At 31.6% G+C, this 13,530-nt stretch overlaps 3 protein-coding genes across 3 annotated transcripts; all 3 read left to right on the top strand.

Annotated features, from left to right (window-relative positions):
- The first annotated feature begins 1,697 nt into the window (after nucleotides 1–1,697).
- Nucleotides 1,698–2,077, top strand: LOC129952447 (histone H2A). The gene has a single exon (XM_056065030.1). It carries the CDS (start codon nucleotides 1,698–1,700, stop codon nucleotides 2,070–2,072), a length of 375 nt encoding a protein of 124 aa, XP_055921005.1. The 3' UTR covers nucleotides 2,073–2,077.
- Nucleotides 2,078–3,879: 1,802 nt separating this feature from the next.
- LOC129950591 (histone H3-like) lies at nucleotides 3,880–12,041 on the top strand. Its single transcript, XM_056062521.1, has 2 exons — nucleotides 3,880–4,278; nucleotides 11,631–12,041. The coding sequence occupies exons 1-2, from the start codon at nucleotides 3,880–3,882 to the stop codon at nucleotides 12,039–12,041; spliced, it is 810 nt and encodes a 269-aa protein (XP_055918496.1).
- On the top strand, nucleotides 9,449–9,828 carry LOC129952445 (histone H2A). Its single transcript, XM_056065029.1, has one exon. The coding sequence runs from the start codon at nucleotides 9,449–9,451 to the stop codon at nucleotides 9,821–9,823; it is 375 nt and encodes a 124-aa protein (XP_055921004.1). The 3' UTR covers nucleotides 9,824–9,828.
- Nucleotides 12,042–13,530: the final 1,489 nt, after the last annotated feature.

Genomic DNA, 13,530 nt, shown 5'->3' with positions numbered 1-13,530 from the left:
ATATTTTATACCTAGATGTTTTTGCGACGCTACGTGACTGTACACATAGCGACATAACTGGACACGATGGGTAGAACAATACAAACAAAATTTATATTTTTTTGTTTTTAGTTGACTCGGCATGATACACGTCGTGTCTGGAACAATCAACAAAAGTAAGTTTTGTATTTCTTTTCATAGAAAATATATTTTGTAATCAAAAATTAAAACAAAAAACAATATGTATTCCACAGGCAAAGAAAACATACATTTCTTTAAATTCTCTAGTTTCTTATTAAAAATTTTGTGACGCTTCGAGACTGTACTCGATGCGTAGAACAATAAAAAAAATCTTAAACAAAATAACAAGAATTTTGTATTTCTTTTCATAGAAATTACATACATCTGACATCAAAAAACACAAACAAATTTAATTCTCTAATATTTTATAGATATTTTTGTGACGCTACGTGACTGTACACTGTACACATAGCGACATAACTGGACACGATGGGTAGAACAAAACAAACAAAATTATTTAATAAAATGTATTTTTTGTATGTTTTTCGTTTCTACTTGACTCGGCACGATACACGTGGTGTCTGGAACAATTAACAGAACTAACTTTTGTATTTCTTTTGATAGAAAATATATTTTCTAATCAAAAATCACAAAGAAAAACAAAATAGATTCATAAAATCATTCCACAGGCAAAAAAAATATATGTATATACCTTTCTTCTCAAATCTCTAGTTTCTTATTAAAACTTTTGCGACGCTTCGAGACTGTACACGATGCGTAGAACAATAAAAAAAATGTTTGTGTTTCTATTGGACGCGACATGATTCACGTGGCGTCTGGAACAATTTACAAAATTTATTTTTTTCATAGAAAATACTCTTACAATCACAAATAAAAATATTTATTTAACGAATTTTTCCGCAGGTAGAAAAAAAAATATATTTTTTTGTCAATTCTCTAATCTCTTATTGATATTTTTGCGGCCCTGAAAAGGGCCATTTTTGAAGAAATTCAATAAAAAAAAAATTACTTCGAGCTTGTGTATTTGGTAACCGCCTTTGTTCCTTCACTAACAGCATGCTTGGCTAGTTCACCAGGCAACAACAATCGCACGGCAGTCTGGATTTCCCGACTTGTGATTGTTGAACGCTTGTTGTAGTGAGCTAAGCGAGAGGCTTCAGCAGCAATTCTTTCGAAGATGTCGTTCACAAAACTATTCATGATGCTCATGGCCTTCGATGAAATTCCAGTGTCAGGATGAACTTGCTTCAAAACTTTGTAAATGTAGATTGCGTAGCTTTCCTTCCTCTTGCGCTTCTTCTTCTTATCGGTCTTGGTGATATTTTTTTGTGCCTTTCCGGCTTTTTTAGCTGCTTTACCACTAGTTTTTGGCGGCATTTTATTTTTATAATTCACTTCACTTTCACTATTAACGAACTGCACACAATGACGACTGAACGAGAACTGTGAATTTTTCTGAAAAACTCACGAATTATATTGTCTCTTTCCACAACGGCTTTCTAAGGCCACAACCCTCTTTTTTCTGTGTGCGAGCATACGAAAATTTAGATAAAAGACAGCGCACAGTTCGAAAATTTTGTCATTCTACAGTGTGCAGTGATACAGTGAACAGTGAAATAGTGAGCTCTCTTGTGTTTTTTCTTTTGTAAAAAATATTTAAAAAACAATAATATAAAATGTCTGGTCGTGGTAAAGGTGGAAAAGTGAAGGGAAAGGCAAAGTCCCGCTCTAATCGTGCTGGATTACAATTCCCTGTTGGTCGTATTCATCGTCTGCTGCGAAAGGGAAACTATGCTGAGCGCGTCGGAGCCGGTGCCCCTGTGTATTTGGCAGCTGTGATGGAATATTTGGCGGCAGAAGTCTTGGAATTGGCGGGAAATGCTGCTCGTGACAACAAAAAAACTAGAATTATTCCCCGCCATTTGCAATTGGCTATTCGGAACGACGAGGAATTGAATAAATTACTTTCTGGAGTCACAATCGCACAAGGAGGTGTTCTTCCAAATATTCAAGCTGTTTTGTTGCCAAAGAAGACAGAGAAAAGTGCTTAAATCTATGTAGTGACAGCAAACAAAAAAAAAACCGTCCTTTTCAGGACGACAAATAATTTCTATTAAGAGATGTGTATATTTTTCATTTTTTTTATATATTTTAAAATACGAAGAAGAAGAAACCAACAAACAAATGTTTTTTCTTTCTTTGCAAAAAGAAATATTTGTTTGTATCCAATCCGTAAAGCAACACATTTTTTTTTCAAAGAAGAAGAAACCAAACAAATGTTTTTTCTTCCTTTGCAAAAAGAAATATTTGTTCGTATCCAATCCGTAAAGCAACAAAACATTTTTTTTTCAGTTCGGAAAAAATATTTTTTATTTTTTTTTTTTTCAAAGAAATAGAAACCAACAAACATGTTTTTTTCTTTCTTTGGAAAAAGAAATATTTGTTCGTATGCAATTCTAATTTCTGTTAAAAGATGTGGTTATTTTTCAATTTCTTGTAGGTATATAGCAATTTTAAAATATTCTGGTACGAAGAAAAAGAAATATTTGTTCGTATCCAATCCGTAAAGCAACAAAACATTTTTTTTTCAGTTCGGAAAAAATATTTTTTATTTTTTTTCAAAGAAAAAGAAACCAACAAACAAAAAATGTTTTTTTCTTCCTCTGCAAAAAGAAATATTTGTTCGTATCCAATAATTTCTATTAAGAGATGTGTTTATTTTTCAATTTTTTGTATATATTCTAAAATATTCTCGTACGAAGAAAAAGAAAGCAACAAACAAATGTTTTTTCTTCCTTTGGAAAAAGAAATATTTGTTCGTATCCAATCCGTAAAGCAGCAAAAAAAAAAAATTTTTCTACGGAAAAAAGAATAAAATATGCAAAGCAACAAAAAAAATTTCAGAAAAAGGAATTTTATTTAATTTTTGTTTCCATTTCGAAAAAAGAATAATACAAGGAATAAAATATGTTTTTGCGACTAAAGCAAAAAAAAAAATTTTTCACAAAAAGGAATTTTATTTTATGTTTCCATTTCAAAAAAAATATTTTGGTACAAAAAAGTAAGTAAATTAGCAAAATAATTTTTTTTGATAATCATCAGGTATTTAGTATATACATACATATATTCATTGGCAAATGAAAAAAAATTAGGTATTTTGTTCGTCAACGGTGTATGATTTCTATTTTCAATCTCTTTTATATTTAATTGTGGTCCTGAAAAGGACCGATTGTTTGTTTCGAATAAAATTCTTAACCTCCGAAACCGTAAAGAGTACGCCCTTGTCTCTTCAAAGCGTAAACTACATCCATAGCTGTAACTGTCTTACGCTTAGCGTGTTCGGTGTAAGTAACGGCATCTCGGATAACATTTTCCAGAAAAACTTTCAACACTCCACGTGTTTCTTCGTAAATCAAACCAGAAATACGTTTTACACCTCCACGACGAGCCAATCGACGAATTGCTGGTTTCGTGATTCCTTGAATGTTATCACGCAATACCTTACGATGCCGCTTAGCTCCGCCTTTGCCCAAACCTTTTCCTCCTTTACCACGACCAGTCATTTTTATTTATTTAATTAAAAAAACACTTAAACTGAACTAGAGAACTGCACTGCACAAGAGTCACTGTTAAACTGTGGCTCTTCGCTCGAAATACCACAAGTATTTATACTTATTTTTCATAACAATTCTTAATTTTGATTGGCCAAATAAATCGACAACGAAAATGAAAAAAACAGTCGAACGGAAACATGAATAGCCAATTTAATGACTTAAACAGAAATCTACATTCGATTTTTCTAAAAAAATTGTGAACAAAAGTGTTGTGTTTATTAGTGAAGTGAAAAAAAGTGAAATCATGGCTCGTACAAAGCAAACTGCCCGTAAATCGACTGGTGGAAAAGCCCCACGTAAGCAACTGGCAACAAAGGCAGCTCGTAAAAGTGCTCCAGCAACAGGAGGTGTAAAGAAACCACATCGTTATCGTCCTGGAACAGTGGCTCTTCGTGAGATTCGTCGTTATCAGAAAAGCACCGAATTGTTAATTCGTAAATTGCCTTTCCAACGTTTAGTTCGTGAAATTGCTCAAGATTTCAAAACAGATTTGCGTTTCCAGAGCTCAGCTGTTATGGCGCTTCAAGAAGCAAGTGAAGCTTATTTGGTTGGCCTGTTTGAAGACACAAATTTGTGCGCCATCCATGCCAAACGTGTCACAATTATGCCAAAAGACATTCAATTGGCCAGACGCATCCGTGGCGAACGTGCTTAAATCATCGAGGTTAAAAAAAATATTCAACGGTCCTTTTCAGGACCACAAAATATTTAAAAGAGATATAAATGAATTTTAATTCAATCTAGTAATTACGTACCTATCGATTTCCACGATTTTTTTTTTATTTTAGGTAGAAAGATAATGTGATAATTTACTTTGAAGGCAAATTTTGAAAATGTTATTGCTTGCTTTCTATGCATAGTTTTTATCATACAAATGAAAATATTTATACCTACGCAAGCCAATGCTCGAAAATTTATGAATTTTGTTTTTCTTTTTTAATTATAGTTATTTTATAAGGCATTGCTTCTTTTTTTTATGTCTGAAGGCAAATTTTCAAGTAAGAATTTTTTTCTATGTACAGTTTTTTGTAATACTCGTAAAAATGTGAATTTGTCTACTAAGCAAGTCAATACTCGAAAATGTTTGAGTTTTGTGTGTTTTAATTTTTAATATTTCAATGATGTATTTTATAAGTCTATGCTTTGTTTTTTTTTATATATCTGAAGGCAAATTTTGAAGCAAGAAAGTTTTTTTTTCAATGTACAGATTTTTGTAATACAAATGTGAATTTGTAAACCTTGGCAAGCGAATATTCGATAGTTTATGAGTTTTGATTGCTTGATTATTTGTTTAAATTTTTGGTATTTTAATGTTTGTTATGGATTAAATATTTAATATTTATGAACAAAATAATATAAATATAGTTTTTCATTTGTTTTCTTGCTTGGGATAATGTTTAACAAATTTTCTAAGAAAAAGTCACAGCCTAGGGAAAAAATGCTACGCGTTTCATTACCCATATTGTTTTAATTTTATTAAAAAGAAATTAAGTAAGAATTTGATGAAATTTTTAGTTATTTAGTTTAAATAAACTATCAGCTTTATGTTAAAAATAATTTCAAGCTGAAAATATGTTTAATTTATTAAATATAAACATTCTTGTTGGTAAGTATTAAAAAAATACCACCAAACATTTACTTTAATTGTTATTAATGCATTGATAGATAGTGTTTTTTCAATCAAATTATTTATTAAATTATCTATTATTATTGTAAGAATAAATTTTGTCAATTGTTTTATAATATTTAGGTCGAAAAGACGTAAATTTTTGAAGTTTTAAGAGGAAACTAAGTTGCAAAAGTGTACAAATTATGTACAAAATGAATTTTTTGTATACCTTCGCTCTCTTTGATTCTCATTTAGCCGTTTCTGTAGGTGCGGATTTGGCGCAATTTTAACAAAAACGTGTTTCTATTTCTTAAAATTGTGCTCTAAAGTGATTAATAATAGTGAATTCAAAATGGCAGATACTGTAGCTACGTCTCCTGCAATCGTTGCGGAAAAAAAACCAAAAAAAGCTGCCGCCGCAAGTGGGTCAAAAAAACCAAAATCGGCACCAACTCATCCTCCGACTCAGCAAATGGTGGATGCGGCAATTAAAACATTGAAAGATCGCGGTGGTTCTTCCCTTTTGGCAATCAAAAAATATATTGCTGCTACTTACAAAGTTGATGTACAAAAACTTGCTCCGTTTATAAAAAAATATTTAAAAGGTGCTGTAATAAGTGGTAAATTAGTGCAAACCAAAGGAAAAGGAGCTGCGGGTTCTTTTAAATTGTCGCCTAGTGCCAACAAGGAACCAAAGGCCAAGTCTGCTGAGAAGAAAAAATCTGCCGCCAAACCAAAAGCTGCCGCTGCTGGTGACAAAAAATTAAAAAAAGTGTCTGGTGAAAAGAAAGTAAAAAAAGTAGCCGCCACAACAAAAAAAAGTGCCAGTGCAGATAAAAAGAAGGTGGAAAAACCAAAAGTGAAAAGTGTTAAAAAAACGAGTGCAGTTAAGGCAAAGCCAACAAAAGCAAAGGCAGCCGCGCCTAAACCTAAAGTGCCAAAAGCAAAATCAGCCACAGCAGCAGCCAAGCCAAAAAAGGCAGTCGCTGTTAAAAAGGCAAAGAAGTAAAATTTCCATTTCAATGAAAAACAAAGTTGAAATCAAAACAAAAATCCACAGTCCTTTTCAGGGCTACAAAAAATATACTAAAATGAGATATAAAAACTTTTTTTTTTTAATTTTTTATTAAAAAGGAGGGAGAATTTTTGGACTATCTCGATGATAGCGTTGAGATGCGATGGGCTGGTGGAGCAACGGCGACGGGATAAGTGGTGAAGTGGCTGGATGCGATGCGACGCCGCCGCGCGGCCGGCGCGCGCTGTCGCCGCTACGGGACTACCACTACTGAACAAACGGAAACGTATTTTGTTTTGCATTTATTTTCGCGCTTTTTTGTTCTACAGAAAATACTTTTTTTAATGAAATAGGTATTGCAAATGCAAACTTCATTTATTTGTATTCATATGTTTTTCTCATTGGGCAGAAAGAAAGGAAATATCAATACAAATAAATAATATATTTTTGCGCCTATTTTCTTACTACAGCTACTAGGCACGATGCGATTTGTCTGGGCGAGACTGAACAACCGAAAACGTATTTAGTTTTGCATTTATTTTCGTCCTTTTTTTGTTCTACAGAAAATAGTTTTTTTATGAAATAGGTATTCAAAAGCAAACTTAATTTATTTGTATTCATATGTATTTCTCATTGGGCAGAAAGAAAGGAAATATCAATACAAATAAATAATATATATTTTTGCGCCTATTTTCTAACTACAGCTACTAGGTACGATGCGATATGTATGGGCGAGACTGTACTGTTTATTTTCTACTTTTTTGTGATTGGACGCGATGCGATGCCTTCAACAATAAATATCTTTCATAGAAAATACTTTTACTATCAAATAAGACAACAACATATTTTTCTTTTTTTGCATTTCTCTAATACCTACGTAATTATTGAAATGTTTCCACGCTATGTGACTGTACACGATGCGTAGAAAAATACAAACGAAATACTTTGGCAAAATGTAGGTATTTGTTTTCATGTATTTTTATGGACTAGACGCGACATGACGTATACCTGCAACAATTTACAAAATTCTTAAACAAAATATCAAGAGTTTTGTATTTTATTTCAGGAATTACATATGTTTTTCATATATTTTTATCGACTGGACGCGACATGACGCATTCCTGCAACAAATAAAAAAATTCTTACACAATTTATCAAGAGTTTTGTATTTCTTTTCATAGAAATTACATATATTTTCATATATTTTTATCGACTGGACGCGACATGAAGTATATCCGCAACAATTAAGAAAATTCTTAAACAAAATATCAAGAGTGTTGTATTTCTTTTCATAGAAATTACATACGTACATCTGACATCAAAAAACACAAACAAATTTAATTCTCTAATATTTTATACCTAGATGTTTTTGCGACGCTACGTGACTGTACACATAGCGACATAACTGGACACGATGGGTAGAACAATACAAACAAAATTTATATTTTTTTGTTTTTAGTTGACTCGGCATGATACACGTCGTGTCTGGAACAATCAACAAAAGTAAGTTTTGTATTTCTTTTCATAGAAAATATATTTTGTAATCAAAAATTAAAACAAAAAACAATATGTATTCCACAGGCAAAGAAAACATACATTTCTTTAAATTCTCTAGTTTCTTATTAAAAATTTTGTGACGCTTCGAGACTGTACTCGATGCGTAGAACAATAAAAAAAATCTTAAACAAAATAACAAGAATTTTGTATTTCTTTTCATAGAAATTACATACATCTGACATCAAAAAACACAAACAAATTTAATTCTCTAATATTTTATAGATATTTTTGTGACGCTACGTGACTGTACACTGTACACATAGCGACATAACTGGACACGATGGGTAGAACAAAACAAACAAAATTATTTAATAAAATGTATTTTTTGTATGTTTTTCGTTTCTACTTGACTCGGCACGATACACGTGGTGTCTGGAACAATTAACAGAACTAACTTTTGTATTTCTTTTGATAGAAAATATATTTTCTAATCAAAAATCACAAAGAAAAACAAAATAGATTCATAAAATCATTCCACAGGCAAAAAAAATATATGTATATACCTTTCTTCTCAAATCTCTAGTTTCTTATTAAAACTTTTGCGACGCTTCGAGACTGTACACGATGCGTAGAACAATAAAAAAAATGTTTGTGTTTCTATTGGACGCGACATGATTCACGTGGCGTTTGGAACAATTTACAAAATTTATTTTTTTCATAGAAAATACTCTTACAATCACAAATAAAAATATTTATTTAACGAATTTTTCCGCAGGTAGAAAAAAAAATATATTTTTTTGTCAATTCTCTAATCTCTTATTGATATTTTTGCGGCCCTGAAAAGGGCCATTTTTGAAGAAATTAAATAAAAAAAAATTACTTCAATCACAAATAAAAATATTTATTTAACGAATTTTTCCGCAGGTAGAAAAAATATTTTTTTTTCAATTCTCTAATCTCTTATTGATATTTTTGCGGCCCTGAAAAGGGCCATTTTTGAAGAAATTCAATAAAAAAAAAATTACTTCGAGCTTGTGTATTTGGTAACCGCCTTTGTTCCTTCACTAACAGCATGCTTGGCTAGTTCACCAGGCAACAACAATCGCACGGCAGTCTGGATTTCCCGACTTGTGATTGTTGAACGCTTGTTGTAGTGAGCTAAGCGAGAGGCTTCAGCAGCAATTCTTTCGAAGATGTCGTTCACAAAACTATTCATGATGCTCATGGCCTTCGATGAAATTCCAGTGTCAGGATGAACTTGCTTCAAAACTTTGTAAATGTAGATTGCGTAGCTTTCCTTCCTCTTGCGCTTCTTCTTCTTATCGGTCTTGGTGATATTTTTTTGTGCCTTTCCGGCTTTTTTAGCTGCTTTACCACTAGTTTTTGGCGGCATTTTATTTTTATAATTCACTTCACTTTCACTATTAACGAACTGCACACAATGACGACTGAACGAGAACTGTGAATTTTTCTGAAAAACTCACGAATTATATTGTCTCTTTCCACAACGGCTTTCTAAGGCCACAACCCTCTTTTTTCTGTGTGCGAGCATACGAAAATTTAGATAAAAGACAGCGCACAGTTCGAAAATTTTGTCATTCTACAGTGTGCAGTGATACAGTGAACAGTGAAATAGTGAGCTCTCTTGTGTTTTTTCTTTTGTAAAATATATTTAAAAAACAATAATATAAAATGTCTGGTCGTGGTAAAGGTGGAAAAGTGAAGGGAAAGGCAAAGTCCCGCTCTAATCGTGCTGGATTACAATTCCCTGTTGGTCGTATTCATCGTCTGCTGCGAAAGGGAAACTATGCTGAGCGCGTCGGAGCCGGTGCCCCTGTGTATTTGGCAGCTGTGATGGAATATTTGGCGGCAGAAGTCTTGGAATTGGCGGGAAATGCTGCTCGTGACAACAAAAAAACTAGAATTATTCCCCGCCATTTGCAATTGGCTATTCGGAACGACGAGGAATTGAATAAATTACTTTCTGGAGTCACAATCGCACAAGGAGGTGTTCTTCCAAATATTCAAGCTGTTTTGTTGCCAAAGAAGACAGAGAAAAGTGCTTAAATCTATGTAGTGACAGCAAACAAAAAAAAAACCGTCCTTTTCAGGACGACAAATAATTTCTATTAAGAGATGTGTATATTTTTCATTTTTTTTATATATTTTAAAATACGAAGAAGAAGAAACCAACAAACAAATGTTTTTTCTTTCTTTGCAAAAAGAAATATTTGTTTGTATCCAATCCGTAAAGCAACACATTTTTTTTTCAAAGAAGAAGAAACCAAACAAATGTTTTTTCTTCCTTTGCAAAAAGAAATATTTGTTCGTATCCAATCCGTAAAGCAACAAAACATTTTTTTTTCAGTTCGGAAAAAATATTTTTTATTTTTTTTTTTTTCAAAGAAATAGAAACCAACAAACATGTTTTTTTCTTTCTTTGGAAAAAGAAATATTTGTTCGTATGCAATTCTAATTTCTGTTAAAAGATGTGGTTATTTTTCAATTTCTTGTAGGTATATAGCAATTTTAAAATATTCTGGTACGAAGAAAAAGAAATATTTGTTCGTATCCAATCCGTAAAGCAACAAAACATTTTTTTTTCAGTTCGGAAAAAATATTTTTTATTTTTTTTCAAAGAAAAAGAAACCAACAAACAAAAAATGTTTTTTTCTTCCTCTGCAAAAAGAAATATTTGTTCGTATCCAATAATTTCTATTAAGAGATGTGTTTATTTTTCAATTTTTTGTATATATTCTAAAATATTCTCGTACGAAGAAAAAGAAAGCAACAAACAAATGTTTTTTCTTCCTTTGGAAAAAGAAATATTTGTTCGTATCCAATCCGTAAAGCAGCAAAAAAAAAAAATTTTTCTACGGAAAAAAGAATAAAATATGCAAAGCAACAAAAAAAATTTCAGAAAAAGGAATTTTATTTAATTTTTGTTTCCATTTCGAAAAAAGAATAATACAAGGAATAAAATATGTTTTTGCGACTAAAGCAAAAAAAAAAATTTTTCACAAAAAGGAATTTTATTTTATGTTTCCATTTCAAAAAAAATATTTTGGTACAAAAAAGTAAGTAAATTAGCAAAATAATTTTTTTTGATAATCATCAGGTATTTAGTATATACATACATATATTCATTGGCAAATGAAAAAAAATTAGGTATTTTGTTCGTCAACGGTGTATGATTTCTATTTTCAATCTCTTTTATATTTAATTGTGGTCCTGAAAAGGACCGATTGTTTGTTTCGAATAAAATTCTTAACCTCCGAAACCGTAAAGAGTACGCCCTTGTCTCTTCAAAGCGTAAACTACATCCATAGCTGTAACTGTCTTACGCTTAGCGTGTTCGGTGTAAGTAACGGCATCTCGGATAACATTTTCCAGAAAAACTTTCAACACTCCACGTGTTTCTTCGTAAATCAAACCAGAAATACGTTTTACACCTCCACGACGAGCCAATCGACGAATTGCTGGTTTCGTGATTCCTTGAATGTTATCACGCAATACCTTACGATGCCGCTTAGCTCCGCCTTTGCCCAAACCTTTTCCTCCTTTACCACGACCAGTCATTTTTATTTATTTAATTAAAAAAACACTTAAACTGAACTAGAGAACTGCACTGCACAAGAGTCACTGTTAAACTGTGGCTCTTCGCTCGAAATACCACAAGTATTTATACTTATTTTTCATAACAATTCTTAATTTTGATTGGCCAAATAAATCGACAACGAAAATGAAAAAAACAGTCGAACGGAAACATGAATAGCCAATTTAATGACTTAAACAGAAATCTACATTCGATTTTTCTAAAAAAATTGTGAACAAAAGTGTTGTGTTTATTAGTGAAGTGAAAAAAAGTGAAATCATGGCTCGTACAAAGCAAACTGCCCGTAAATCGACTGGTGGAAAAGCCCCACGTAAGCAACTGGCAACAAAGGCAGCTCGTAAAAGTGCTCCAGCAACAGGAGGTGTAAAGAAACCACATCGTTATCGTCCTGGAACAGTGGCTCTTCGTGAGATTCGTCGTTATCAGAAAAGCACCGAATTGTTAATTCGTAAATTGCCTTTCCAACGTTTAGTTCGTGAAATTGCTCAAGATTTCAAAACAGATTTGCGTTTCCAGAGCTCAGCTGTTATGGCGCTTCAAGAAGCAAGTGAAGCTTATTTGGTTGGCCTGTTTGAAGACACAAATTTGTGCGCCATCCATGCCAAACGTGTCACAATTATGCCAAAAGACATTCAATTGGCCAGACGCATCCGTGGCGAACGTGCTTAAATCATCGAGGTTAAAAAAAATATTCAACGGTCCTTTTCAGGACCACAAAATATTTAAAAGAGATATAAATGAATTTTAATTCAATCTAGTAATTACGTACCTATCGATTTCCACGATTTTTTTTTTATTTTAGGTAGAAAGATAATGTGATAATTTACTTTGAAGGCAAATTTTGAAAATGTTATTGCTTGCTTTCTATGCATAGTTTTTATCATACAAATGAAAATATTTATACCTACGCAAGCCAATGCTCGAAAATTTATGAATTTTGTTTTTCTTTTTTAATTATAGTTATTTTATAAGGCATTGCTTCTTTTTTTTATGTCTGAAGGCAAATTTTCAAGTAAGAATTTTTTTCTATGTACAGTTTTTTGTAATACTCGTAAAAATGTGAATTTGTCTACTAAGCAAGTCAATACTCGAAAATGTTTGAGTTTTGTGTGTTTTAATTTTTAATATTTCAATGATGTATTTTATAAGTCTATGCTTTGTTTTTTTTTATATATCTGAAGGCAAATTTTGAAGCAAGAAAGTTTTTTTTTCAATGTACAGATTTTTGTAATACAAATGTGAATTTGTAAACCTTGGCAAGCGAATATTCGATAGTTTATGAGTTTTGATTGCTTGATTATTTGTTTAAATTTTTGGTATTTTAATGTTTGTTATGGATTAAATATTTAATATTTATGAACAAAATAATATAAATATAGTTTTTCATTTGTTTTCTTGCTTGGGATAATGTTTAACAAATTTTCTAAGAAACAGCTAGTGCTACGCGTTTCATTACCCATATTGTTTTAATTTTATTAAAAAGAAATTAAGTAAGAATTTGATGAAATTTTTAGTTATTTAGTTTAAATAAACTATCAGCTTTATGTTAAAAATAATTTCAAGCTGAAAATATGTTTAATTTATTAAATATAAACATTCTTGTTGGTAAGTATTAAAAAAATACCACCAAACATTTACTTTAATTGTTATTAATGCATTGATAGATAGTGTTTTTTCAATCAAATTATTTATTAAATTATCTATTATTATTGTAAGAATAAATTTTGTCAATTGTTTTATAATATTTAGGTCGAAAAGACGTAAATTTTTGAAGTTTTAAGAGGAAACTAAGTTGCAAAAGTGTACAAATTATGTACAAAATGAATTTTTTGTATACCTTCGCTCTCTTTGATTCTCATTTAGCCGTTTCTGTAGGTGCGGATTTGGCGCAATTTTAACAAAAACGTGTTTCTATTTCTTAAAATTGTGCTCTAAAGTGATTAATAATAGTGATAGTGAATTCAAAATGGCAGATACTGTAGCTACGTCTCCTGCAATCGTTGCGGAAAAAAAACCAAAAAAAGCTGCCGCCGCAAGTGGGTCAAAAAAACCAAAATCGGCACCAACTCATCCTCCGACTCAGCAAATGGTGGATGCGGCAATTAAAACATTGAAAGATCGCGGTGGTTCTTCCCTTTTGGCAATCAAAAAATATATT

The sequence above is a fragment of the Eupeodes corollae genome, chromosome 3 (assembly GCF_945859685.1).
Source record: "Eupeodes corollae chromosome 3, idEupCoro1.1, whole genome shotgun sequence".
Taxonomy (NCBI): domain Eukaryota; kingdom Metazoa; phylum Arthropoda; class Insecta; order Diptera; family Syrphidae; genus Eupeodes; species Eupeodes corollae.
The sequence above is the reverse complement of the archived record's forward strand: the minus strand, read 5'-3'. Positions and strand labels throughout refer to the sequence as shown.